General features: G+C 34.7%; 1 protein-coding gene across 6 annotated transcripts in view; it reads left to right on the top strand.

The window, feature by feature from the left end:
* UBR3 (ubiquitin protein ligase E3 component n-recognin 3) overlaps positions 1–27858 on the top strand; it is a 239426-nt gene that overhangs the window by 58119 nt on the left and 153449 nt on the right. For all 6 annotated transcript variants that reach the window (XM_059167078.1, XM_059167073.1, XM_059167076.1 and 3 more), the window contains exons 7-18: positions 198–328; positions 1683–1911; positions 8458–8637; positions 9209–9342; positions 15235–15321; positions 21470–21535; positions 21620–21709; positions 23089–23217; positions 23874–23926; positions 24028–24161; positions 24526–24602; positions 26709–26859. In XM_059167078.1, the coding sequence (XP_059023061.1) occupies positions 198–328; positions 1683–1911; positions 8458–8637; positions 9209–9342; positions 15235–15321; positions 21470–21535; positions 21620–21709; positions 23089–23217; positions 23874–23926; positions 24028–24161; positions 24526–24602; positions 26709–26859 (1461 nt within the window). The remainder of the gene's footprint in view (positions 1–197; positions 329–1682; positions 1912–8457; positions 8638–9208; positions 9343–15234; positions 15322–21469; positions 21536–21619; positions 21710–23088; positions 23218–23873; positions 23927–24027; positions 24162–24525; positions 24603–26708; positions 26860–27858) is intronic.

Here is a 27858-nt window from a genome sequence, read left to right as displayed (position 1 = left end):
TTAAGTATTTTATTGTTTACCATGGAAATTGTAGAAACCTGGATTGATGATGTCAGTATTATTGAATTATTGAAAGGGTGTCCTTAATTTGTTGATACACTCAAGTGTTTGAAGTTAATGGTTATTAATTATAGTAGGGTTTAAATGAGATGAGCAGCTTAAGTCATTAGGTTCTAAGTTTTCTTTTTTTAATGTAGATCAATCTATAATGGATGTTTTGAAACATAAAAGTTTTCTAGAAGAACTATTGTTTTGGACTATAAAGTATGAATTCCCTCAGAAGATGGTAACTTTCTTACTCAACATGCTTCCAGATCAAGAGTATAAGGTATCTATGTTTTTTCCCTTCCTTTCTGAACTTTGCTCCTCTTTCTTTGCCTTTTCATCATGAAATTTTGAAATTGTTTTTAAGCTGTGCCTTATTTTATTGTAGCTTCAAGGACTGAGATAACACTAATAAAAAGCATTAGCTTCTTTTGTTGTTAAAGTAGGTTTTGCACAAAAAGCACAGGATCATAGATCTGAGGCAAAGCAGCTTTACAAAGCAGTATTCCTAAGAGTAGTCTGTCTGCATGGAACTTGGTCCAAAGAGAATGCTAGGGGACACACAAAAACATAATTCCACAAGTAAATATGTAGTCAATTAAATTGTGGTAGGTTCTCCAAAGGAGAGTTACAAAGTGCTATGAGAATGTTTAAGCGGTCAGCTGAATTTAGATTGTGGGATTATAGGGGCATCTGGCTTGTTCAGTTGGTAGAGCTTGCTATTCTTGATCTTGGGGTGATGAGTTCAAGACCCATGTTAGGTGTAGAGATTACTTAAAAAAAAAAAAAAAAGTGGATTGTGAGGTTAGGTTTGAGAAAATCACAGGGTTAGTTGCTGCTGGCCATAACCATTAAAGACAGAACAGTTACTGACCTGTATACACATGTAGATAGGTGAAGACTGTAGTTCCAGAGGGTCTAGACTCTCACTTATGATCATCATGTGGTTATGGCAAAGTGACACAGCCTAGTGTATGAAAAGAAAATAAAGTATGCTATCCTTCTTCTTCCTTTTGTTTTTGGCTGTAGTTCTCCTTATGGTTTATATAGTAAAGCCTCTTTAGGAGTTATACTTTAATGAATAATGGTATTGTTTTATGTCTTTATACCTGGTTAAGAAAAGAAGAAGTGATGTGTATGATACATAGAGTATTTATTTACTCAGATAGTGGTCACTTTTCCAGTCAAATAGGAGACGACATTTCTTTTGGAATTTATCACATTGATTCTCTTGATTTTAATTATATTAAGTCCTCTGGTATGGTTTTAAGCTGAGACTTTAGATTTTGTTAAGGTAGATAGCACAGAACAAAGGTATCTACTTCGACATTAGTGAATTGATATATTTGTAACCAAAGTGAAAATTGGTATTTTTAAATCATGATATTTATAATTGTTCTAAAACTTTAATAATTTTAAATATCTATTAAAATTTTTTTAACCATCCAAGTATTTTGCTAATGTTTCAGACAAAAGAATGTGACTGCCATCATCATTGAAATCACTTTTAAAATTTCTGTGGGTGTCATCATAAGCTAATAATAGCTCTAAAATGTTAATATAATATATTGGAAAATGTATTATAAAACTCAAAGTTAAACTAATATGTTTTTTTCTTCCTATTTAAAAATTTACAGGTTGCTTTCACAAAAACGTTTGTTCAACATTATGCTTTCATTATGAAAACACTGAAGAAAAGTCACGAGTCCGACACAATGTCTAACAGAATTGTGCATATTAGTGTTCAGTTGTTCAGCAATGAAGAGTTAGCCAGACAGGTAACAGAAGAATGTCAGCTGCTGGATATTATGGTCACTGTGCTATTATACATGATGGAAAGTTGCCTTATTAAAAGTGAGCTACAAGGTAAACTCAGAATTATTTCACTAGTTTTATTATTGGTATACTTTGTGTAACTAGTCTTAAAAACCTCCTTACATGGTTAAAATAGCTTTAAAAATATTATGAAGTAATACATCTTTGTTAAAGAATTTTTTGAAAATTTTCATCAAAATTTAAAGACCAACATTATTATTTTTAAGGCAAACTTTAAAATTACCTTTAGCTTTGTTATTCACAAATAACTGTTAACAGTTTTGGATAGTTCTTTTCTGTCTTTTTGTATGATATGAGTATATTTACAGATTCAAATAATACTTTAAAAATATGCTGCTCTATTGTATGTGTTGAAAACATGTTTTTTAATGGTTGCAGGTATTAATGTCATATGACTTTACCATAATTTAACCATTTCTTTATTAGTCATGTTCCTATTTTTTAATTATAAATTTGTATTATCTGCCTTAGACATTTTTATATGCCTATAGTTTTAAATTTAAAAGTTGAAATAAATCTTTCCTTTTTTCTTCTTTTCCCTTAGAGAGGTCTTTAGTTTTTTTCTTTTGTGCCCACTAGATGATTGATACTCCTCAAACTACTATAATATTTCTAGGATCTCCTCCCATTCTCATTTCACTGTGGTCTTTCATCTTAACTTTACCTCCCTGTAATAATTTGTTTTATTTGAGTATTTGCTGTGTACGGGGCACTGTATTAATACCATTTATATGTTGTCTCAGTTGAGTTTCTGAACAGTTCTTTGAGATTGGTATTATTACTATCCGTATTATTCCCACTTTAAAGATGAGTAAATTGAGGCTTAGAGAAATTAACGCATTTACCATAGGTTAGACAGCTAGTAAATGACAGAGCCAAGGTCTTCTTATCTCCTGATGTCTACCCTTAACCATGACACAACGCAGGTCCACATTGATAGTACTGTGTCTTACAAGTTGGCACATGGTGCTAAACTTTAGCAACATACCTGAGATCAAAGCTAGGACCTTTCCATTATCTTTGGAGGAGGGATCTTGTAGTTGAGTCTTGCTTTGTTTCACTGTTAGCTCCTTTTGCATATCAGCTACTATTTTCTCTCTGTTTTCATGTCATCCATTCTCAGTTGACACCATAACCTGTATGGTCAGTGCGGTATGCAGTGCTTATATATGCTAATGATAGCTAGCTAAAATGATAGCTGTCAGCTTTTTAGCACTCACTATGTACTATGCTCTTTCCTCAGTACTCTGTATGATGTCATTTAACTGTGAAGTAGATACTGTTTTTTTCCATTTTATAGGTGAGGGAACTGTGGCTTAGGGAGTTGAAATCAATGATCTATGGTTTTATAGCTGTAAATAGTAATGCTAGTTGTCTGAATTAAACCTGTACTCCTGCCCACTATGTAAGTCTGTCTTCCTGTTGTAGGTATAATGAGAGCATAATACATTATTTACATTAAGCAATATATCTCTTCACTTTTTTAAAGGAAAATTTAAAAGGTGCTTTGTATTATAGCTCTTCTGTTTTCACAAGATGACCCTTTCTTCTGAATATTCAGCTACATATATTAGATGTATTGCTTGTCCTTTTTTGAAATGGTATCTATCATAATCCATTTGTGTCAATGATATTCTTATATATCTAATTATATATTTAGAGAAAGACTTTTCCCTAAAAGAGTATTTTTAATTTATAAACTAGAAAACTTTAATTTTAAAAATTGTTTTGAATTTTTAAAGATATTATTTGTTTGAGAGAGAAAGAGAGGTAAGGCAGGACAGAGTGAGAGAGTGTCTTTAGTAGACTCCATACTGAGTATAAAGCCCAACGCCAGGCTCTATCTCATGACCTAGGCTGAAATCAAGAGTCAGATACTTAACTGATTGCACCACCCAGACCCCCCTAAACTAGAAAACTTTTAAAAGTTAGAAGTATCTGCTCTTTTGGAAAGCATCTGGAGTTCCTTTTTCTTGACTAAATGGTTTAGCTATGCTAATTAGTTACATATTGTTTGTACTTGATCTTTAAGGAAGAATGTTTGAGAAGATGTGTTTCATTCTTATATTTTTTCTGTAGCCAGATTTCTTGAGTTTGTTTGTTTCCTTGCTTTTTAGTCACTCAGTAACCGACTTCAGTCTAGTGTCCACTTCCACCATTTTGTTGCTCTCTCTGAAATTGTTTGTGACTCCACTGGTCACATGTTCTACTTTTCCCAGAATGGCTCCAAGTAATGCTATTGTTCTGACATAGTTATTCATACAATCTCCTTTACTCTCAAAAGTGTCCCATTTTATACAGGAAATTATGGGATCACCCTTTTCATGACATACATGATGGGGAAACCTGTGGCCACTCTTCGGACCTTATCTTTACTGATTTTCAGCAGCATTTCATACTGTTGATTGTCTGTTCTTTCTGTGGCCCAAAGCTCTTTACTGCTTCTCCTGTTGATGTTGGTGTTTTTTGCACTTTGTCCTGGTATTTTTAAACTTTTTTTTTAAAAAATATTTTTATTTATTTATCAGAGAGAGAGAGAGGGAATGAGAGCGAACACAGACAGAATGGCAGGCAGAGGCAGAGGGAGAAGCAGGCTCCCTGCCGAGCAAGTAGCCCAATGTGGGACTCGATCCCAGGACGCTGGGATCATGACCTGAGCCGAAGGCAGCTGCTCAACCAACTGAGCCACCCAGGCGTATTTTTGCTCTTCTCACTTTTCCCATATTTTCTAAAATCATACTGCAAAGTCTTATTTTTGCCTTCTGTATATACTTGCCTTCTAATACAGTTAGTCTATTCTGAAAATTCTTACACAAATTGAATTTTCTGGAAGCTAAGTAGCTGGTGGTATCATTGCTAAGATCTTTAAGTATAAAATGTATTTCTTCCAGCAGTAAATTACATTATTTCTAAGCCTAGGTCTAAAATGGTTTTTAGCTCCCATGGTGTTTTGGTCCTCTTTTAAAAGTAGCGTTATGTTTCATGTTACATTTTTACTGGCTTTCTAAAAGCACCATAAACTTTCCTGTTTTTACATCAAGAGTATTAGAATAGGCTTTAAATATTTTGACCTACCTATAACTAGCTACAGATTCTACAGTAGGATCTCTATACTTTGTTTTTTTAATAAATCTATCTAGCTTTTGCAGAAATTTTCATTAGACAGTATTTGAAAATTTTGTCTATACTATTAGTAAACATAGAAGCTGATACAATGAGAATTCACATGGGCTCAGAAATAGCTAAAGATTAAATGGAAAAAACCTCTAGTAGTAAGGGATCACTACCTTACACTTTTACTTTGTTATATTTTCTTCTGTACCTTATTACTTTGTGATTCTAAATATAGCTATTCATATCCCTGAAATTTTATAATTTGTCTTATGAAACAATCTGTATAAAATGGAAACTTAAAACCATATGTTGCAGGAATGCCTGGGTGGCTCAGTTGGTTAAGCATCTGACTCTTGATTTCAGCTCAGGTTGTGATTTCAGGGTCATGAGATCGAGCCCCGTGGTGGGCTCTGCACTGGGTATGGAACCTGCTTAAGATTCTTTCTCTCTCCCTCTGCCCCTCTCCCCCACGCTCTTGCACACTCACTCTCTCACACACACACAAAACTAAAAAAAAAAACCCAACCCAAACCCACTCCCAAACCCCCAAAAGCCATATGTTGCATAGCCATAGGAATGTCTATAGATGTACTAATCCCAGATTGTTCTGTCCTGCATATTAAACTGTTTATTGAGCTGTATTCTTTGAATCTCTGTAAGTACCTCAAACACACAATGTCCACACCAAAAATTCCTTCTTATCGCTCCATCAAGCTTGCTTCTTTTCTATTATTGTGTGTGTGTGAGTGTGTATATATGTATGCGTATATGAGTACGCAAGTGTGTGTTTTGGTACCACTGTCAACCACCTATGCAGCTGCCCAACTTAAAAACCTGTGGGTCTTTTTTGACTTCTTCGTGCTCCTTGTAGATTTAATAAACATCATCAAGTCTGCATTTGAACCTTCTAAACATCTTTAAATAGCTGTTCTTTTCATCTTTACATCTTCATGCCACCGCCATAGTTTAAGCCATTGACATCTCTAGGCCTCATACCACTAGCCATCATCACCTTCCTTTGGTCACTTTCCACACTGCACTTCTGATCATGTCCCTGTCTCTCAACCCTACCCCCCAGTGGCTTGCCATCTTCTTCACATGAACTTCAAACTCCTGGAGCTGATTTTTAAGGCCCTCTGGCTTCATTTGTGCCATCTATCCTCTGCATTCTTTGTCCCAAAGATTGCATCCTTTTTTAATATTGCTTCCTCTACCTACAACACCATTTCCTCTCCCATCCCTGGTTTATTTGGCTGATCCTAATTCCTCCTTCATTCTTTAGATCTTAGTTTAGACATCACTTCCTAAGTTAGAGTCTTTTCCTGAATTGTAGACTAGCTGTATTTATTCTTATGACTTCTTGTACTTAGTTTATGATAGCCATATCACACTGTCTTATATTAATCTCAGTGGAGAGACTGTATAAGTTTTGACTTATTTACCACTTTATTCTCAGAACTTAAAAGAATACCTGGCCCTCAGTAAATGCTGAATAAATATTTGTTGATGAGTGAATCTCAGTTGGGGAAAAATAGAAGTCCTAGTCACTTTATTTTACTAAAAGTTCCAAGGTGTTTTTCATAAGAACAATAGTATTTACAGCAGTGCCAGGAAAGTAGTCATTTTGATTTATTTTATTCTGCTTATTCATCTTCTGGTTTCAATTAAATAGAACAGTGATTTTCAGTGTTTAAAAAATTTTAAATTCCATCATCACTGAGCACTGTCCCATTAATATCAACTGCCCACCAACTCATGGTGGCAGCAGTTGTCAGTCAGAGATGGCTTTCTAATCTCAGGTGTATGTGGTTTGTAGAAGCCCCACTTCTTCATTCAGTTACACTCTCTCTCCTATTGAGAGGCACTAAAAGAGTGCATACTTAACTTTGTGGGTCCTGTTCTTACATACTATTAAATTTAAGAGTTAGGTAAAATAATTTCATGGACTGAAACCTAAATTTAATGTATAGAAAATTAGAAGTACAATAGAAGCCTCTTCACTGATGAGTTTATTTTTATTTTAAAAAATATTTTAAATTTTTAAAAAAGATACTGTTTGTTTGTGAGAGAGTGAGCTCTTGTGGTCAAGAGAGAGACAGAGAGAGAGAGCCCACACCAGAGGGGGGAGAGGCGAAAGGAGAGGGAGAAGCCGACTCCCCACTGGGCTCCATCCCAGGGCAAGACCCTGAGATCAGGGCCTGAGACGAAGGCCAATGCTTAACCCACTGAGCCACCCAGTGCGCCCCCACTGATGAGTTTCACAAGTAGATGGTTAGTTGAAAAAGTTGGTTAAAGTAAGTTATCATTAAAAAATGATACATGTATTAAACAGTGCATTTTAACTTAAAATACAGAGATGCTTGTTCATTCTCTAATCTGTTAATTTTGGGCAAAGCATTTTTACGTTTTGGTTTCCATGTCTGGAGTTCTCCCTCATCACTTCTGTAAGGCATCATCTGTGATTTCCAGTTTCAGTTTCTTCGGAGTTAAAACAAAAAATCTGTATAAAGCAATCTGAGTGCAAAAATTCTAGGTTTTTATGATTTTTCTCTAAGATTTTTAGCATTTTCTTAAGACATTTTTATTGTCTCTCAAAAGCTTATGATTCAGTTTTTGTCATACCTGTCTTTATATTTCATCAGTTTATGTACTTTTAATTTAAAATTTATAACAAAACAGTTAGCGTGAACAGAAACAAAATGGACTCTGGATAAGCATATATCTTGGCTCATGTACTAGGGAGCAGGTTACTAGCTTTGTGCGTTCTGTATGTTATGGGTATTAGTATGTTTTACATTAGGAATGGGGGCTCATTTGTCCAGTGAATTAGTTAATTTGGACTAGATTAAGAGAGCTAAGGCATATATGCTGTAGCTTCTAATAGTAAAGATTTGTACATAGCTAATCTTTCCCCACACACAATAATATAATTAAACTTTAGGATTTTTTAAAAAGGCTTAAGTTTATTTATATGTGTATCTTTCATTTTTGGGATACTGTACTTGCTAAAAAGTTATATTCACATATTTTTTGAGTAGAAGAAAGCAATTATACATCACATACAGATAGTTTGGTAAGATGGAATGAGATTAATCTAGGGATAAAATATTTTATTGATTAGAACTGAAGATACTGCATTATGTTTTTAAAATCAGGAAAATAATAAGGTTTTATGAATATATAGCTAGCTCAGTATCATGTAATATGTTACACATGTGGTCATAATTTTTATAATGATGTGCTTAGTGTTATATTAATGTTTCATTTAATTTCCTTAAGATATGTGTCTTTCCCTCATTTTATAGATGGGGAAATTGATTCAGTGTCTAAGTAACACACCATATGTCTGGCTGGAGTTTGAATTGAGATATCCCCGATTCTAATGTATATAATGTGTATCGTTGTTAAAGTTTTTGTTTTTTTAAAACTTATTTATTACTGGGCTGTGTGTGTCTGTTTTAGATGAAGAAAATAGTTTACATGTGGTAGTGAACTGTGGAGAAGCATTACTGAAGAATAACACTTATTGGCCTCTTGTCAGTGATTTTATTAATATCCTTTCTCATCAAAGTGTGGCTAAGAGATTTTTGGAGGACCATGGTTTGTTAGTTACGTGGATGAACTTTGTATCTTTCTTTCAAGGTATGAATTTTACTTTTTTGTTAATTTTTTTAGTTTACAAAATGCCTAATGCAAGACGATCTAATATACTGATTAAAAGATAAAAGCACATCATTCAGGTTACATGTGAAGTATCTCATTTTAATTAATATTTGTAAGTACTTTAATCAGTTGTTCATGAAAATATATCAGAGTTATGAAAAATACCAAATTATTAAAAAGGAAGCAGGAGTGTAAATCCTATACTTTAAATCATTAATCTAGAAATTTCTAATTTATTCTTCAAGAAAGATTTATAACTTTATAAAATTTCAAATAGTGTCAATTAAAATAGTTTTGACTTTCTTATTTAACATACTCAATTATGTTATATAAGAGACAGTTCACAAAGTGTTTCTAAGAAAACCTAGTTTGTGAAAACTTCTAAAAGGACTAGATTATTTTACTTTATTTATTTATTTCTCTACATATCGTGTCATTTATGCCATTTGTGTGCACTGAGTGTTTGGTACTAGGAAGTATTTTACTTGATTTTTAATATGAATACTTGCTTCTATTTGGCAAGATTTATATCTGCTTTAATTTTTGCAAGGTATGAACTTAAACAAGCGAGAACTAAATGAGCATGTGGAATTTGAGTCTCAGACCTACTATGCTGCCTTTGCTGCTGAACTTGAGGCCTGTGCACAGCCAATGTGGGGGCTCTTATCCCATTGTAAAGTTAGGGTATGTTGAAAATATTTTTGTTAATTTCTGTCTTTACCTTTAAAAGAGTGATTTAAGAAAAAGATTTGTGAAAACATTGATTTGTTTACTCATATATATTAATGGGCAATGTTTAATTGTAAATTCAGCTCTGTGAACACTGACCTGAGACATTAACTACTCTTCTTTGGCAAGTTGGAGTTCATTATATTGTCAGATCCTTGCAGCCTTTCCTTACCGTGAATAGTCTTTGGAGCTTTAGAAGTCTCCACATTTATCTTTATTGCTTTATTTTATCCATTATCAGTTAGTTATCTGTTGCTTCTTGTCTTTAAGGAATGAGAATAGTTCTTAATAACGATTACATTTTTAAGATTCCAAGCACAAAATTAGTTTGCATTTCATACAATCTCCAGCTGTTTACCAAAGGAATCTTAAGAGTAGCATAGCTGCAACATTAATTCTTGTAATTGGATAAGAAAATGATCATTTGTAATTGGATATACTTGCGTCTTTGTATACAAATACAGATTTTACTTCTGCCTTTTTAAAGTAGTGGTTTAATGGATCTCCAGAGTCCTTGGATGATCCAGAAAAATGGAATTTCCTGACCCTACTAAACTAAGAACTTGACTGAGCTTTTGCTCTATGGATCCCATGAAGACCAACTGGCAGCATGTATCCATAAGCATGCTGGACCAGATTTTATAGTGGAAATATTGTGAAGTCTTGGATTCTTATCTTGGGTCTGCCTTTTTCTATTTATATTGCTTGGTCAACTCACTTAAAACTATTTGACAGTCTCCTTCTTTCTCCTTGTTTTTGAGAAAGCAAAACAAAAGAAAACAGATATAGGACCCTGAAGCCTGCCCTTCACAGGGTTATTATGAGGCCCTCCTCCATATGTGCTTTAAATATATGAGTCCCTTTAATCAGATTTATATTTTCTCTCATGACTTCAGCTCTTCTCCAAATGCATGTGACTTACAATTTTGTTAGTCTAGCCAGGTTCAGATTTCTAGCAGCTCTGGTTATTCATGTAAATCTCATAATAGGTACATGGATTTTCTCAAATCACTAACTTATTAAATTCATTGGCCCATACTATATCCTTTATGTTATTTAATGGTGTCTGAAAGTATAGTTATCTAATACAGAAACTTTCTGTCCTTGCTGTGCCAGTTTTATTCAACCTGTAATTAGATACCATGAAATTTCTCTTCTACTCCAGAAATCCTCCCTACCACTTCTTTCCTGTCTTTTAATTTATTTCCTTATATCTTTAAAATCTGGGTTGTTAAGATAATTTAACTGGGTTTCCTGCCTCTAAATTCTTCCTACTCTGATCTGTCCCTCCCAGTACTGAAATTACCTTTCTAAGCTCTGTGCATCTTTCTCTTTTGCTTAAAAAATCATTAAAATTCTTATCAGTCTACAGGGTAACATCTGTGTTTCCTATAGAGACATTTAAGATCCTCCATCATTTGCCCTTAACTTCTCTCTCTCTCTCTTTTTTTGTAAAGATTTTATTTATTTATTTGACAGAGATCACAAGTAGGCAGAGAGGCAGGCAGAGAGAGAGGAAGGGAAGCAGGCTCCCTGTCAAGCAGAGAGCTCGATGTGGGGCTCGATGTGGGGCTTGATCCCAGGATCCTGGGATCATGACCTGAGCTGAAGACAGAGGCTTTAACCCACTGAGCCACCCAGGTGCCCCTTAACTTGTCTCTTATAATTCATCTTCCATTTATACCACTCTATCTTTCTGTATGTCGTCACTGGATTGAATACCGTTTTTCAATATGTGGTATCGCTCTCTTGGTACCTGTGCATTTGTTCAAACTAATCCCTTTTGGCTTATGGTCTGTCATTCTTTCTGCTTATTCTTAGATTAGAATCATTTTGGAAGCCTTTTTTAAGTTTAATTTAATTTTTTAATTTTTAATTTTTAATTTTTTTTCAGTGTTCCAAGAAGCTTTAAGAATACATGTGCCTAAGCTCCATTTTCAGAGATTTTGATTTATTTGAGTGCAGAAGGACCTTGGCAGTGATTCTAACCAGAGTAAAGAACCACTGGTGTTAGTTCTATAAAAATGCTATTCAGCTGATATGTAATCTGCTCATTTAAGTTCTTTCAGTCAGGTTTATGATTCTAGTTTCAGTGCTTTCAGAGTACTTTGTTTAATTTCCACTGTAGCATTTATAAAAACAACAAAACAAAATAAAGCCCTGTTATATAATAAGAGGTTCATTTGTTCATTCACTAAAAAAATTTTTTTTTGTTTAATGCTGTTCTTATGCCAGACACTATCTGGACACTATGTAGATGCTTAGGTTTTGATGTTAAGCCAGATAGGCATGGTCCTTATTTTCATGGGGCAGTCTGATGGGGGAGATAGATGTTAAGTAGGTAAACACACAGATTCAATATGTAAGTGCTCTGTAGGAGAATAACAGTTTGCTCTGAGAGTAATGAGTGTGGGGGCTGATTTCTTGTGCTCAAAAGAGAAGTCAGGACTAAGATTATAAATTTTAGACCCTTGGTAACATAAATGGTATTTATCACCAGGGGGGTGGGATGAGATCAAGTAGGGAGAGAAGTGAACCCTGAAGAAAGAACTAACACTGCAACATCAGAGATAAGGGTGCGGAGAAAACCTAGAGGAGCACAGTATCCTATAAGCCAACAAAAGACAGTGATGGATCAGGGAGGTTGATATGATGTTAATATGAAAAGATCAGTATTTTAGGAGGATTGTTCTGACAGTTGTGTTTAAGATGAATTTGGATTATGAAGTTGGGTTTATGTTTATCTCTGATAATGAACTCATTGTTTCTGGGTAGTTTAATTTTTAGCTTTGAAGGCCAGGATTGCAGTGTGTTATGGTTCCCTTAACCTAAGAAGTGAAGAGAATCGAGAAAGCAACCCCATTTAAGAGAATCTGAGAGAGTAGTTTCTCAGTTAAGGGAGTATTTAGTTCCTAATTAAGACATTCTCTTGATGAGCCCCCACATTCTGCCAGACGTTGTTCTTCACACTGTATTCTTTGTATTATATTCTTTATCTAGTCTTCAATGTATCTCTTATAAAGTAGATAGTATCATCTCTTTCCTGCAGAAGTTAAATAACTTGCCCACGTTCACACAGCTGTTAAGTAGAAGCTGAGTTTGAAAACAAATCCATCTGATTTCAGCTCTTTCCCACTTTGCTGTAATTGTCTGTTAAAAGCAAGATTGTCTAGAGCTTTTTAGCAATACTGTTGTTGGGTTTTAGAAATGTAAGCTAGAAGAAAGACTATTAAAGTAAAACAGCTGTTTTGTTGTTTCTATTCTCTAATTAAAAGAGATAAAACTAAAGGATTAACAATAAAAATAACTTCACCTGGTAGCTTACTTTCTTTGTATGATTTCCCTAAATGCTGTTTGGTTCTTGAAAATGTTAAGAGCTAGTTAAACAACTAATACTATATCGATAACAGATTGGATAAAGGGATGGGACATTTCCAGAATCCTACTAGTTTTTGCTTTCCTAACAAAACAAATAAGCTGTGAAATCCCCATCTAGTGGCAGCTTTAGGTAACTGACCCTTTGGAGCACGTAACTGCTTGTCACACATAATGTTAGACTATGACATGGAGCATTTTACAAACATTATTTCATTTGCTTCCTTCACAGTATTAGGAGGTAGATAGTATTATGTCCATTTATGTCCATTTTTACATATGCATAAACAGACTGAAAAGATTATACAACTAGTAATGTGCACACTGCATTTTTTTGGATGGGTGTGTTAGTGGTGGGAGATGGGAGAAAGATGATCTGGACATAATTATTAAATATATTTAGGAATGGAATTAACTGGTCACTATTTTAAAGGCTCTTGATACATGCTTTTCAAATTTTTCTACAGGAAAGTCATATCAGTTTGTATTTGTACCGAAAGGGTTTTATGTTACCCTTTGCCCAAACTCTTGATAAGACAGGAGAACATTTGGTTTTAAATTTTTCTTTACCTGTGACTTATCTGCCACTTTAGTTTGGTTATGATACATTATTTATGGTAATTTAATAGTGCCATTAAATTTTTTCAGTAAGAAATTAGGAAACATAATGTATAAAATAATATTTTTTAAAGATAAATTTCATATAGTATAGATTAAAACAGGGTGAGACTCTTGGCAAAGAAACTAGATAAGTGATATTTGGTCTGGATGGTAGTGGACATAAGATGGACCTGCAACCTGCATGATAATATATATGATAGAATAATGAACAAGACAGGAGACTGAGCAGGATGAAGGAGAAGGCAGCAATGGGAAACTTAGCTTTCTTTAAAGCACAGAATAATTATATATATAAAGATTTTAACCTACTTGACTTGATGTAACCTGCACTTTTATTATACATCAAGGCCAAAAGTGTCTTCTTTTAAAAACTTTTTTTTATAGATTTCAAATTTATACAACCTAAAATTCTATATTTTAACCATCTTAAAGTATTAGTTCAGTCATATGGTATATTCACAAAGCTGTACAGCTGGTACTACAAATTCCCCACTAATAACCCATCTCCTAAAGAAACCTTATACTTCCCAGTCCCAGTCTGCTCTTATTCCCTAGAAACTGCTTTTCTCCCAACTGTGTCTATGAATTTGCCTAATCTAGACATTTCATATAAGTGGAATCATACATTATATAGCTTTTTGTGTTTGTCTTCTTTTACTTAGCATAATGTTTTCATGGTTCAACTATGTTATAGTGTGTGTCATTTCTTTTTAAAGCTGAATAGTAATCCATTGCGTAGATGTACCACATTCTACTTGTCCATACATGGGTTAATGCCAGTTTTTAGTTACTGTGGATAATGCTGTTGTGAACATTAGCATGTAAGTTTTCATGGGAACAAATATTTTTAATTCTCTTGGGTATATGAGAGTAGACTTGTTTGGTCATATGGTAACTCTGTGTTTAACTTCACAGTGGCTGTACCATTTTATATTTCCACTGGCGATGTGTGAGGGTTCCAGTTTCTCCACATCTTGTCAACGCTTTTTATTTTGCATTTAAAAAAAATAGAGCCTTCCTAATAGGTGTGAAGTGATAGCTTATTGTGGCTTTGATTTGCACTTTCCTAATGACTGATCATGTTGAACATCTCTTCATATGCTTATTTGCCATTTGTAGATCTTCTTTGGAGAAATGTCTATTCAGATCCTTTGCCCATTATTTTTTTTTTTTTAAGAGAGGCTATCATGATTTATTTTGCCATTTAACTTAATAGTTTCCTATTTCAGTGGCTCAATTTCTCCATAAAACATTCTAATTTTCTTTCATATTACCTTCGAGTGGCACACACTTTTCTTTTTAGCAAGCTAAGATATTCACAGGCTGCTCATAGTACTTAAATGTTCTCTGCTCTTTTGTTGGTCTGTTTTTTTTTTTTTTTATTGTGGCAAATATGTAAAATGCACAGTTTCATCATTTTTAGATGTGCAGTTCATTGACATTAAGTACATTCTCTGTGTTGTGCAACCATTACCACCATTCATCTCTAAGACGTTTTCATCATCCCCAAAGATGCTGTACTTATTAAACAGTTAATATTAAGAAACTTATAATATTTTTGGAATCTCTTTGAATAGAGCTTGATATACATCACATAAAACTATTTCAGCTTTGATTCATTTCTAAGAATAAATTATATAAAACATAACATGCTGTGTTTTTTAATTTTCCTAATTGTCTCTGGTTGTTACTATTAGTTTGTGAAACGATTTCTTAAAATGGCAAATGTGGTCTTTTGATTTTATATATATTATGTTACCATTATATGTAATTTTCATGTATTACATATAATTTGAAGTTGAAAATATCCATATTTATATAATGTAAAATTTGTATAACTTATTATTTTAGGAAACTCAAGAGTATACTCGAAATGTTGTTAGATACTGCCTTGAAGCTCTTCAAGATTGGTTTGATGCTATTAACTTTGTAGATGAGGTATGTATATTTTTGACATATATAAAGGCACTTAAGAAAAGTGTTACATCTCATTTAACTGAAAATAATGAATATCTTTTCATGGGATAAGGCAAAGAAGTTAGGATGAGGATATTATACCATTAAGTTTAAAAAAGGAGAGGTGGACGATCAGTTCTTTGACATTTATGAGATTCTGAAGTGTACTAATCATACTTGCTTATAATTCCTTTATCTGTTATGAAGGGTTTATGTCTCCATATTTCTCAGGAGTAAAAGTTAGTTTCATTTAGAGGGGTTAAAGTGACAGTGCAAATGTGGATAGGATAGGAGAGTTTAATGGAAAGGGTGTTACATCTTCATTAATTGGTCAGGGTTCTGTGGGCTTGAACAAAGGTGATTGTTATTAATAATGAGCTGAGAAGAGTTGGCACAGAACATACTCTGTATGAATTAAACAAGGGCTTGCTTGTAAATAGCTCAAGTTTTCTCTCAGAAGCCCCTTTTATTTCTTTTATAAAGTGGGTTCACAGTATGCCATATGCATAAGGAGGGCCGTGTTTCAGACCACTCCAACTCCCCCATCTCATTTCTGAATCCTGGGCAGATGGAACTCCTGCTGTCTGTATGTCTGTCTCTCTCTCTTTCTCTCTCTTTTTTGAGGGTGGGGAATTTTTTTCTTTTTCTTCACCTTTCTTTAAAAAATTTTTTTGATACAGTCACAAACTTACTGAAAATTTGGAAGTGGAGTACAGAGAACTTTGTTTTCTTGAACCATTTGACTTGATGCCCATTACTCTCAAATACTTCAGTGTGTACTTCCTACAAGCAAGGGCTTTGTCTTATACAACCAGATACAATTACAAAAATTAGGAAGTTGACGTTAATGTATAATTACTGTCCAATCCTTAGAATTCCTTCATGTTTTATAAATTGTACACTGTTGTCCTTTATAGCAAAATCATCCTATTCTGAATCCCATGTTGCATTTAGTCATCATGTCTCCAGTCTCCTTCTGGGACAGTTTCTTATTTTGAAGAGTACAGCTAGCTCAGTTATGCTATAGAACACCCCTCAGTCTGGGTGTGTCCCATGATTAGATTCAGATTATGCCTCCATACATACTTTCAACCTGTTTTACTCCTTTGCCCTCTCTAGGATTAGTCACTCAACTGGAACTTCTCTCATTTCAGTTCTCATTTGTATTTGAAACTTAGGAGGTATTGTTGAAATGGTAGCATCACTAAGACAATGCTTTGAGGAAGGGGAAAACACCATTACACACAGAGGGTTACACACATGAAATTAATTGTTGAGGTCAGGGGTGGAGTTAAGGACACTTAGAATCATGTATGGTATATAGAGCAGCTGAACTCGAGGAAATAGTAGATTTATTTTTCACACAGAAATATTTTAGGAATTTATTGAATATTGGAAAGAATTTAAAGGGATTTTTAATAGAAGAGAAAATAAGCATAGAACTTAAGGAATCACACAGTATAGTTTGTTTTTTAAGGTATTTTCAAAGTTTTTTGTTTCTTAAAGTGCTTTGGCATATTTGTTCCTCAAAACAACCCTTCGAAGTAGAGAAGGTATTATCTCCCCCCCACCCCCCACCTTTTTGTACAATGTACAATGGAGATGCAAAGATATTAAATGAATTGCCTATAGTTGCATAGCAAATTACTGGTAGTTCTGAGTCTAGAGCCCACATCTCTTAATTCCTTGTCTGGTAGTATTTCTTTTTCTTTCTTTCCTTTTTTTTTTTTTCTTAAGATTTTATTTATTTGAGAAAAAGAGAGAGAGAAGGCGAGAACAGGGGGTGGGGAAGAGCAGAGGGAAAGGAATAAGCAGACTCCCCACTGAGTGCAGAGCCCTATGTAGGGCTCAGTCTGTGGACCCTGAGATCACACCCTGAGCTGAAATCAAGAGTTAGACGCTCAACCAACTGAGCCATCCAGGTGCCCCTTGTCTGGTAGTATTTCAGTGCTGTTGGCTATTTTCAGTGGAAAGAGCTATAAAGTCAAGCAGACTCAAGTATAAATTCTGGCTCTGCCATAAACCAACTAGCTATATGGTCTTAGTTTTTCTTTTTTAAGATTTTATTTTTATTTATTTATTTGAGAGAGAGAGTGTGCGCACACACGAGCGGTGGGGGGGAGGGATAGAGAGAGGGAGGGAGAGAGAGAAACCCAAGCAGACTCCCCGCTAAGTGTGGAGCCCAACCTGGGGTCCAATCCTATGACCTGGAGATCACGACCCCAGCCTAAACTGAGAGTTGGACATGTAACCGACTAAGCCACCCAGGTGCCCTTTAAACAGGTTTTTAAAAGTTATTTTATTTTAAACATTTTTTAGCATTGCTGAATCCATCTCATCTGTTTATTTGAAGATAATATTATTAGCTAATGAGGATTGACTATGAGGCATGTTATACTTGTGATAAATATTTCTTTTACCATTCTTGTGAGTGAATATCAGAAGTTATTGGGGTAGTCTAGCACAGATTAAATAAATCTTTTGAACTGAATTAACACAAATCAAACAGTGATATTAGAAACAAGGGATAGAATAAATTTCCCAGTAAGTCAGGCCATTTAAGAATCCTCAAATACATGAATATCCTGTAGGGCAATGATTATGAATATGTGGCAGGGTAGTTTGATTGGAGTTCTTTGATGAGAGGGAAGTAGTATACTTATTAGGTACTTATTGAAGTAGAATATATTGAATGTTTGCTGCTTAAAAAACACTGGAGATAGGTGATGAAACAGTCCCTAATTTAAGGAAATGGGAGAAAGGTAAATGGTTAACATGATTCTAGTGCTCCTGTAAAGTTGTGACCAGGTACTATGGGGGAGAATAGAGTGTAGTATCTGATTTAGCTTGAGGGATTTAGGAAATGTTTCCTAGAGGAAATGTCATTTGAGCCAAGTCTTAAGGATATGTTAATCCATTGGGAGAAGGGATGTGTAGTATTTGAGGCAGAGAGAACAGCATAGAGGCACAAAAGATTGGTGAGTTAGGGATACTACCTGTGGTACATGAGTTTATGTGACAGGAGATGAGGCTGGAGAGGTAAGCTGTCTTCTCAAGGGTTAGAAGGTTATCAGGGGGTTAGAACTATAGGGAACCATTAAAGGATTGTGAATGGAGGAGGTACAAGATTTAATTAATGTTCTGGGAAGATCACCTCCTGGAACATATGGAGGTTTAAATAGCTTAAGGTATTTTTGAATGCAAGGAAAAAAACATTCTTGAGGCAGCTTAATTTAGGGGAGGCCTAATTTCTTGTGAGTACAAAGTGGGTATCTCAGGGATCTTATGGCAGCCTCAGTTCCTGAGGAACTGAGTAGAAAGCTGAACAAGAGCTCCTGTCTTTGGCCTTTGCTTTGCCCTATTTACCTTATTTTTTCTTCCCCTTCTGTGTATTGGCTTTCTGTGCTTCTTGGCCTACCTATGTGATGAAGTTATTAAAATTTCAAGCATACATCAAGATTCTGAGGATGTCTCTGAATCCAACATCCACTTTTTTTAAAAAATTAAAAGATTTATTTATTTGAGAGAGAAAGAGTGAGTGAGTGCACGAGCTTGGGGAGAGGCAGAGGGAGAGCAGGAGGGAGAGAGAATCCTCAAGCAGACTCCCTACTATAAGCAGGAGCCTGACATAGGGCTCGGTCTCACAGCCCTGAGATCATGACCTGGGCCGAAATCAAGAGTTGGATGCTTAATGAACTGAGCTACCCAGATGCCCCCCAACATGAAGTTTTTTAAGAGAAAACTTATTTCTTATTTCTTATTGTTCAGGTTGTGTGAGATATCTTCTGCCCCGATTCCAATTAGATATGGCTATAAATGACTGTCAGGCTCCATTCTGTCTGTGTGTTTAGGAGATGGAGTAGGGAGAGATGTTCTGAAAAGATGGGGAGAGTTGTGAGCTTGGCAGATAGCACAAAGGTGTGTCATGGAGAGTAAGAATAGAAAGCAGGAGGTGTTACTGAAATCTAGGCACTAAATGTTGTTGAGGGCTGAGCTAAGGTTAGGGGCAGTGTGGAAACAGGGAAGGAAGTTGATTAAGAGATATTTGGAAAAGCTAATAAACACGATTTGGTGCCTCATCAGATGTTGGAGACTTGTGAGAGGGAAAGAATCTACACTTCAGATTTGAATTACTAGGGAACTGGAGAAGAAACATTGAGGAGGATTGCATTTTAGGACAAAGATGCTGAGTTTAGTTTGGACCCGAAGTATTTGTGGTTCGCATAGACTATTAAGTGATGATGTTCAGTAGACACTGGAATGTAAGGTTTGGAATTTAGGAGCGAGACTTCTGCTAAGATTTGGGAGTCCTCTTGGTCGAGTTGGCAGTCCAAGCTGTGAATCTGGATAAAGTCATCTAGAAGGAGAGGAGTAGAAAGCTGAGAATGATGTCTGACAACCTCCGTTTTATATGGAAGCAGTGGAAGAAGAGTTTAGCAAGTGGCTAATCTGTCACATTAAAAAAGAAGGGATTATGGAGTATAATGCTGCAGAAGAGTATGAACTTAAGAAATACTAAAGCCTTGAAAGACACGACAGAGTCCATGACTTTGTAGGTAATAGTACTATGTGTTGGGTACTATGTTAAAGATAATCCTCACAGTTGTCCTGCTGCTTATTATTTCTGTTCTACAGGCCAGTCATTTTGGCATGGAGAGTTTGAGTTTCTTGCTCACAGCTTATAGCTGGAGGTGGCAGAGTCAGGGTTTGAACTCATGCAAATCTAGCTTTTAAGAGTTTGACTGTCCTTAATACCTTCAGAGGAAATTGAGGGAGATTCTGATTTAGCTAGTTAGTATAGAATACCTTACTCAGGTGATTATAGTAATGTGGGAGCAAACTTATTTTTAGTTGTAAAATAAGCATAACATAAAATTTACCATCAGGCATTTTTAAGTTTATTTTGAAGTATAAGTAGTGTTAAGTATATACACATTGTTCTGCAGCGAAACTCCAGAATTTTTCATGTTTGAAAACTGTAACTCCTCATTTTCCTTTCCTTTCCAGCCCCTGACAACTATCATTATGTTTTCTGTGTATGATTTTGACTATTCTGTGTACTTCATATAAGTGGAATCATACAGTATGTCTTTTTGTGACTGACACTTCACTTTGGATAATGTCCTTAAATTTCTTACATGTTGTTCCATTTATCAGAAATTCCCTCCTTTTTATGGAAGGCAAACAAAAAGAAAACTAAGGGATGGTGACATATTGCAACTCTTTATAACTTTTTTATAACTTTATACCAGTATTACATCAGTATAATTGAATGTTCTGGATAAAGTTTTTTTTTTTTTTAATTTTATCCAGAAAATATTTGTAAAAGCATTTAAAAACAAACAATACCTTTTTAATTTTTAATTTTTCTTATTTGTTTAAGAAGGACAGTTGTTATATAGTTTTGTTCTATAGTGATAGAATGATCCATGGGATTTGTAGATTTAAAATACAATTTTTATAATATTTACAAGAATGTCAGAGTTCCTTGATACATACGGTACTAAGCTTTCTCAAGGAGGGTGTGTGTTCAGTGCCAGTGTGGGGAGCAACTTATCCAGCTTGTGAACATAGGCAAGCCCTTCCCCTGTACCTCACTCTAGGACTGTGATCAGAGCCTCTTACCATCTGAGTACAACAGTGGAGTCCAGACTGGCTCTTCAGTCTTAAGTTTCCAAGCTTGAACTTCCCTACTTATAAAATGAGAACATTAATAGTTTATACTCCATAGAGTTCTTCTCAGGATTAAATGAGGTAATGTGAGTCAGGTCAGTTGTGATTATTGTTCTGGTTACTACCGTCATGTTTGGTGTGCATGCATTTGAAGATTCCCAAATAGGCTACTGTCAAGGGAAATCCATTCCATCCCTTGTTCTGTGCTAGATGCTTTGGAGGATTCAGCCTTGAGTTGTATATAATTTCTGCCTTCAGAAACCTGCAGTTAGGCATTTCAAATGGAATTAATTTTATCTATGCAGTGGTTTTTTAAAGCTGTATCATCTAAAAGTTTAAGTTTTGTTAAAAAGGTATAGGAATAAATCAAGGTAAGTGTGGTTTTAGCATTCTGAAACCTTTGAACTTAGCATTCTGAAACATTCTTTGACTTGTGGATTTTGTTTGTTTATTCCAGCCAGCACCTAACCAAGTCACTTTTCATCTTCCCCTTCATCGTTACTATGCTATGTTTTTGAGTAAGGTAAGATTATTGTCCAGCAATTTTTTTTTTAAAATATTGGAAATTAAGTGTTGAATTAGTAATTTTTTCTTTCATAATTTTTAGGCCGTGAAATGTCAAGAACTAGATTTGGATTCTGTTTTACCTGATCAGGAAATGTTAATGAAACTAATGATTCACCCACTCCAAATTCAAGTATGTATTCAGGCTTTTATTTTAATTGAATTTCTTGGTTATGTGGTTCGTTCTTTATTTTATTTTTATGCCTTAAATTTACATTGTTGTTATAGCCAAAATGTTTGAAAAAAAATTTTTTTTTTAAACTTAGGTATTTTTGCTAGATTATAGTTTGGTCTTTTTTTTTGTCCTATGAAACTTATATTTAGTTACAATTTCCCCAGGAATTCTTTTCACTGTATTTACTCATAGGGAAGTTTCTTTCTTTCTTTTTTATTTTTTTTATTAACGTATAATGCATTATTTGTCCCAGGGGTACAGGGCTGTGAATCATCAGACTTACACATTTCACAGCACTCACTATAGCACATACCCTCCCCAATGTCCATAACCCAACCACCCTGTCCCCATCCTCAGTTTGTTTCCTGAGATTAAAAGTCTCTTATGGTTTGTCTCCCTCCCGGGTCCCATCTTGTTTCATTTTTCCCTCCCTTTCCCCCGACGACCCTCATAGGGAAGTTTTTAACATACTACAGCACTGTTTTGAGAGTCAGGAGACCCAACAGATTTCTAGCATTAGTACTACATCAATTTAATTACCATGTTGTTTGGGGTAATTTGATTCTTAGTTTCCCCATCTGAAAAATGAGAGGAGAGAAAAGAGGATTTTCATGCATAAGCACTATGGTTTCTTTCAGTTCTAATACTATAATTTTGTGGGCCAACTGCTTATGTATAGTAGATGGACTGGCACTTTAATTTGTTTTTCCTGGCAATTTTAGATTTTTTAATTATCATTGAACTTTCACACTGCGGGTTAAGAGCAAGTAAGAGATGAAGTTATGACTGTGCTTGGTTTTAATTGATGCAGGACGCAAATACATGAAGAATTAAATATTAATGTTATGAAACATTATAATCTGACCTTCTGTTACCTGCTAATTATTTGAAAAATGACTAGTTTGGGACAGTCAACTTTGTTTTATACTTGTTCCTGTGTTTCTTTAAGCATAACTTAATTTTTTTCTCGAGAAGGAAGGTGTTAAATGTAAGTGTCATTGATTCCTCATGAAAGATTTCATTGAAAATTGTTATAAATGTTTGCTGGAATCATGGAAAACTAACTCATGTATAAACTCCAAAAGAAGGGATTGTATGAGCACATTAAGTGAGCACATACATTTAAAAGCTCATACATTTTAAGTGCCTAATGAGCACTTAAAATTTTTAAAATATGTATTTGAATTGGATATTTTAAACTAACATGGGTCAGGATGTCATGCTTATGGTCTGATCAAGTTATAAAATATTTTGAAATGATTATTCATTGTAACATGTTTTTCATAAAGATTAAATTTAGAAGACTTCTTTAATTTACTTAATTTTTGGTTTACTAGGCAAGTCTTGCTGAAATCCATAGCAATATGTGGGTAAGAAATGGTCTACAAATCAAAGGACAAGCTATGACCTATGTCCAGTCTCATTTCTGTAATTCCATGATTGACCCTGACATTTACTTACTACAGGTAAGCCAACTTAATAATGCAGATATTGTACTTTACAAATATGGGATTAGTTTAGAGAGGTGACTCAGTGATGACACAGAGAGGTCAGTGCTCTTGAAAGAATTTATTACTTAAATTTCCCAAGAGAAGGAGGTGTGCGATGCCATACAGAGCCGTAGAGGAAGCATTAGATTTTGGTCAAGTGGTAGGAGCAGGGGCAAGGGGCAGTCCTAGAGCAGAACCTTTTTTTGGCATTTGCATAGGAAGGACAAGACAGGGTAGGGGAAACAGTTTAAGATTGGTTAGTTTGAATAATTCCTGTGGACTTCGGGGCATCAGAGCTGACCTTCCCGATCTGGTGCTTGGTCTTGGGTTGGTTTAGGGCAGGGGGAATATTGGCTTGCTGTGTGAGAGTTAGATAAAGGGGGTGATTGACTTGCTTGAAGGATGTTTACTGCTGGGTAAGTTGTTTACAGTCTTTAGGAATAGCTTTAGGAATATTTACTATTCATAGGTAGATGGGAGAGAGGTGGTCTGTCTCCATGTCGCAAGCCATCCCGCCTCCAAAGTCAAAACATAAGATACAGAACACAAACGAACAACATAATTAATATAAGAAATGAAACAATATTGAGAAATAAAATTTTTCTTTCTTTTTTTTTTTTTGTCTTTTAAAGGTTTGTGCTTCTAGACTTGACCCAGATTACTTTATTTCATCTGTCTTTGAAAGGTAAGCATAGTTTATTAAGACAGGTATTAGGAAGTATTTGGAATTTAAGTTGATTTTGTTTTAACTTAAAAAAAATCTGTCTCAAATATTTCTTATTATAGATTTAAGGTAGTGGATTTGTTGACAATGGCGTCACAACATCAAAACACAGTACTTGATGCAGAGCATGAGAGATCGATGTTAGAAGGCGCTCTTACATTTCTTGTGATTCTTTTAAGTCTTCGTTTACATTTAGGTAAAAAGCACTCATACTAATCCTTGGGTATTAACTATCCTCCCTTTCCTCCCCTCTCCCTGTGGTAGTAAATTGCTGATGGAAAAAAGAAAAGGATTTGGATATTTTTAAACATTGTTTCAAATTCTTGACATGATGTATAGTTGTTATTCCTTTTAGAATATTTTTTAAAAAACCCTTTATTTAAGGGAGCTGCAAACAGTAGGTTATTTAAACTGGTTATATTTGGGGCATTGCAGACTTTGCTCTTTAATTTTTGGAGTTTCTCATTTTTTGTAAAACAGCTTAATAAAAAGTGTGGTAAGTTGTTTGTTTAAAATTTATATACTTTCAGGTTTATTAATTCTCTTTTTAATTGTTTTAGGGATGTCTGATGATGAGATTCTCAGAGCAGAAATGGTAGCCCAGTTGTGTATGAATGACAGGACACATAGTTCATTGCTGGACCTCATATCCTTTTAAAAGTTTAATTTTTTTATTAAATACAGGATCTAAACAATGATTTGTACAGATTAAAGATATATCACTTTTGTGGTTAAAAAATATTTTTAGAGTTGAAAAATAGTGTGGAAAAGAACTTCAGTTGTTTGTTCAACTGTGTGTTCAGGGCTAGTGGCAGATGTTTTTGCCATTGTTACCTGTCAGGGAACTCTTACTGGCCTTGGTTAGACTTCAGAACTGATAGCTCTGGGTACCCAAGGATCTGCCCTTCTAGGACAGCATTCCTGAAAGGAAGCTGGACACATTGTAAAAGGCAGCTATGTCTACTTTACTGTATACCTAGGTTGGAATTCATGGCTTAAATTTAAAGGCATACTTTATAATTATTACCAGGGTTTTAAACATTTTAAGGATTTTTTTTTCTTAGAATTCAGTCTTCTTCTTCTTCTTCTTTTTTTTTTTTTAAAAGATTTTATTTATTTATTTGAGAGAGAGAGGGACACAGAGAGCATGCTCTGGGGCAGGGGCAGAGGGAGAGGGAGAAGTAGGTTTTTCAGTGAATAGGGAGCCCTATGCAGGGCTCGATCCTAGGGCGGAATCTAGGTCCTAGGGCTAGGACCCTAGGCCTAGATCTAGGCCGAATCCTCGATCCTAGGGCTCGATCCTGAGCCAAAGGCAGACTCTTTTTTTTTTTTTTGAATATTTTTTTAAATTAAATTTAAATTTAAAAAAAATTTTTATAAACATATAATATATTTTTATCCCCAGGGGTACAGGTCTGTGAATCACCAGGTTTACACACTTCACAGCACTCACCATAGCAGATACCTTCCCCAATGTCCAAAAACCCATCCCCCTTCTCCCAACCCCCCTCCCCCCAGCAACCCTCAGTTTGTTTTGTGAGATTAAGTCACTTACAGTTTGTCTCCCTCCCAATCCCATCTTGTTTCATTTATTCCGAAGGCAGATTCTTAATGGCCTGAGCCACTCAGGCATCCCTTAGAATTTAGTCTTAAACCAGGAGGTTTATTTTTTTCCTTTTCTTTTTTTTCTAAATGACTGAAAGAGAGAGAGTGAGCACAAGCAGGGACAGCGGCAGGCAGAGGGAGGTGGGGAGCAGCATACTCCACCGCAGAGCAGGGATCCCGAATGAGGGGGCTTGATCCCAGGACATGGGCTCAGACCTAACCGACTGAGCTATCCACATGCCCCAAGCCAAGAGATTTTTAAGGGCAAACTTTATATCATCTATAAACTTACAAAACTTATGGTTCTTTGGGTAGGACAGAACATATAATATATATTTTATTATTTTTTAAGTTATTGTTAATAACATTTTAGACAAAGATTGTGTTATTTTGTGATAAGAATTTATTTCGTAAAATTTGGACTGAGCTTACTTTGCATATTATGAATATGTTTGGAATAATTGGCTAAAATTTTGTGAAATAACTTCTGTGGAATGCCTTGAAGACTTTCATAAGTGGCATCAATTTGATATTTGATAATTTCATTCAACTGTTATATAATGTATATAGTGCTGTAACTGAGCAAAAGCATTCTTCCATAACTTTGAATTTAAAAGATAAATTAATTAATTGATATGAAATCAATGGAAAAAGGATCTTTGTGGCTTTCTGGTTTTCTTCTTTGTAAAAATTTGTTTAGCATCGTTTTCATTTTTCTTTGAGGATGAAATTTTGCGTTTTTGGAAAAATAGTCTGCTCATAAAAATCTTAGCTAATTTTTAGCATACTGTTTTTGATTCTCTAAAGGAAGATATAACATTTGTAAAATGAAGAAAATGGAGATAAATTTTAAAAAACTTTTTTTTTTCATTTCCTGAGATTTAGCTAATTTCTTTGGGGGGAAATAAACGGGAACTACTTTAGCATTTAATTTATTAATAGGCTTCTAGATTAAAAATATTTTAAAAGTTCACAATTAAAAAAAATTATTATTGAGCCCTTGTACTGTATAGCCCTCTTGTGGCCAATTTTCTATATTACAGCCAATTACTCTGTTTTAACAAAAGTAGTTAGAAACTAGAGTACCTTGGTAATTTTATACTTAAAAGGGGGATTTAGGCATTTTTTTTCTTGACACATACATCATATTCCAGAAAATCCAAATCCCAAAAGTGGCATTATTCCAGGCAGTTACAGTTTTGAATCAGTTCTTTCAGCTGTAGCTGATTTTAAGGCTCCTGTTTTTGAACCTGGAGGTTCTATGCAGCAAGGCATGTATACTCCTAAAGGTACGTCTATATACATGAACATTTTCTTTCAAAATCAGTTTTCTGAATGTGATTTGTTGTGTATAGTACAAGAAAATGTTTTGCTTTTTATGTATTCAGTTTTGAGTTTTTATGGTATACAGTGATATTGCTTCTATTTATTTACAAATCTATGGTTTTATGTTATATTAAACTGTTTTAGATGACTCTAAATTAGAAGAAGAACTTTATATATAAATTCTAGTTCATTTTCATAAGTGAATAAAACTATATACTTAAAATTTTTTAAAAACGTATTTTCTCTCTAAATTTGATTTTGAAATAGTTCTCAGCACCCCAAATTTAACTTGAAACAGTTTAAAATTAAAATCTGTATAGAATATTGATTACATTTTCTTACATTTTTTTTTTCCTTAAGTGGTTGGTTTTCCAAGGTTTTCTCCCTGACTTCATAGAGACATGCTTGACAAGAGCCAGAAGTAGGTGAAGTCTTCATTCACAGTCTTGTCTTTCTTACTTTCACATGTTCACTAATCTAAGTTAAAATTCTGAAGGAGGCACTTACATGCTTCTTGACTTCCTCAAGACGCTTTGTCTAACTGAAAACTGATGCCCACATAGAAGTTGTAAATAGCACATCCTGTGTTTGGCAAAACACAGCAGAATAAGCCTGATCATGTGGGATTTTTTTCCCAGGAGATCACAAAGGTAAATCCAGAGTCTCTGGTAGCAGTGTATATTCCATTAACGGAAAAGCACAGTGTTTCTTTATTGTAGATAATACTTTGCATCTAAAGTTCAGATGAATTTTTGGTGTGGAGTAGTACAGTGCTTAATAAGGTGTAATGTGAGGATTACCTTTGTCATACTTACTTGTGGTCCTTATTAAAAATATGGGTTTCTATGCCTCAGCCCCAGTCTGCTCTCATCAGGATCTCTGGGGATAGATTCTGGGAATCTGCATTTTAACAAGCTCTGTAAGGTGATTGTCATGCACAGTAAAGTTTGAGACACTGAGAT

The sequence above is a fragment of the Mustela lutreola genome, chromosome 3, assembly GCF_030435805.1.
Source record: "Mustela lutreola isolate mMusLut2 chromosome 3, mMusLut2.pri, whole genome shotgun sequence".
Lineage (NCBI taxonomy): Eukaryota > Metazoa > Chordata > Mammalia > Carnivora > Mustelidae > Mustela > Mustela lutreola.
The sequence above is the reverse complement of the archived record's forward strand: the minus strand, read 5'-3'. Positions and strand labels throughout refer to the sequence as shown.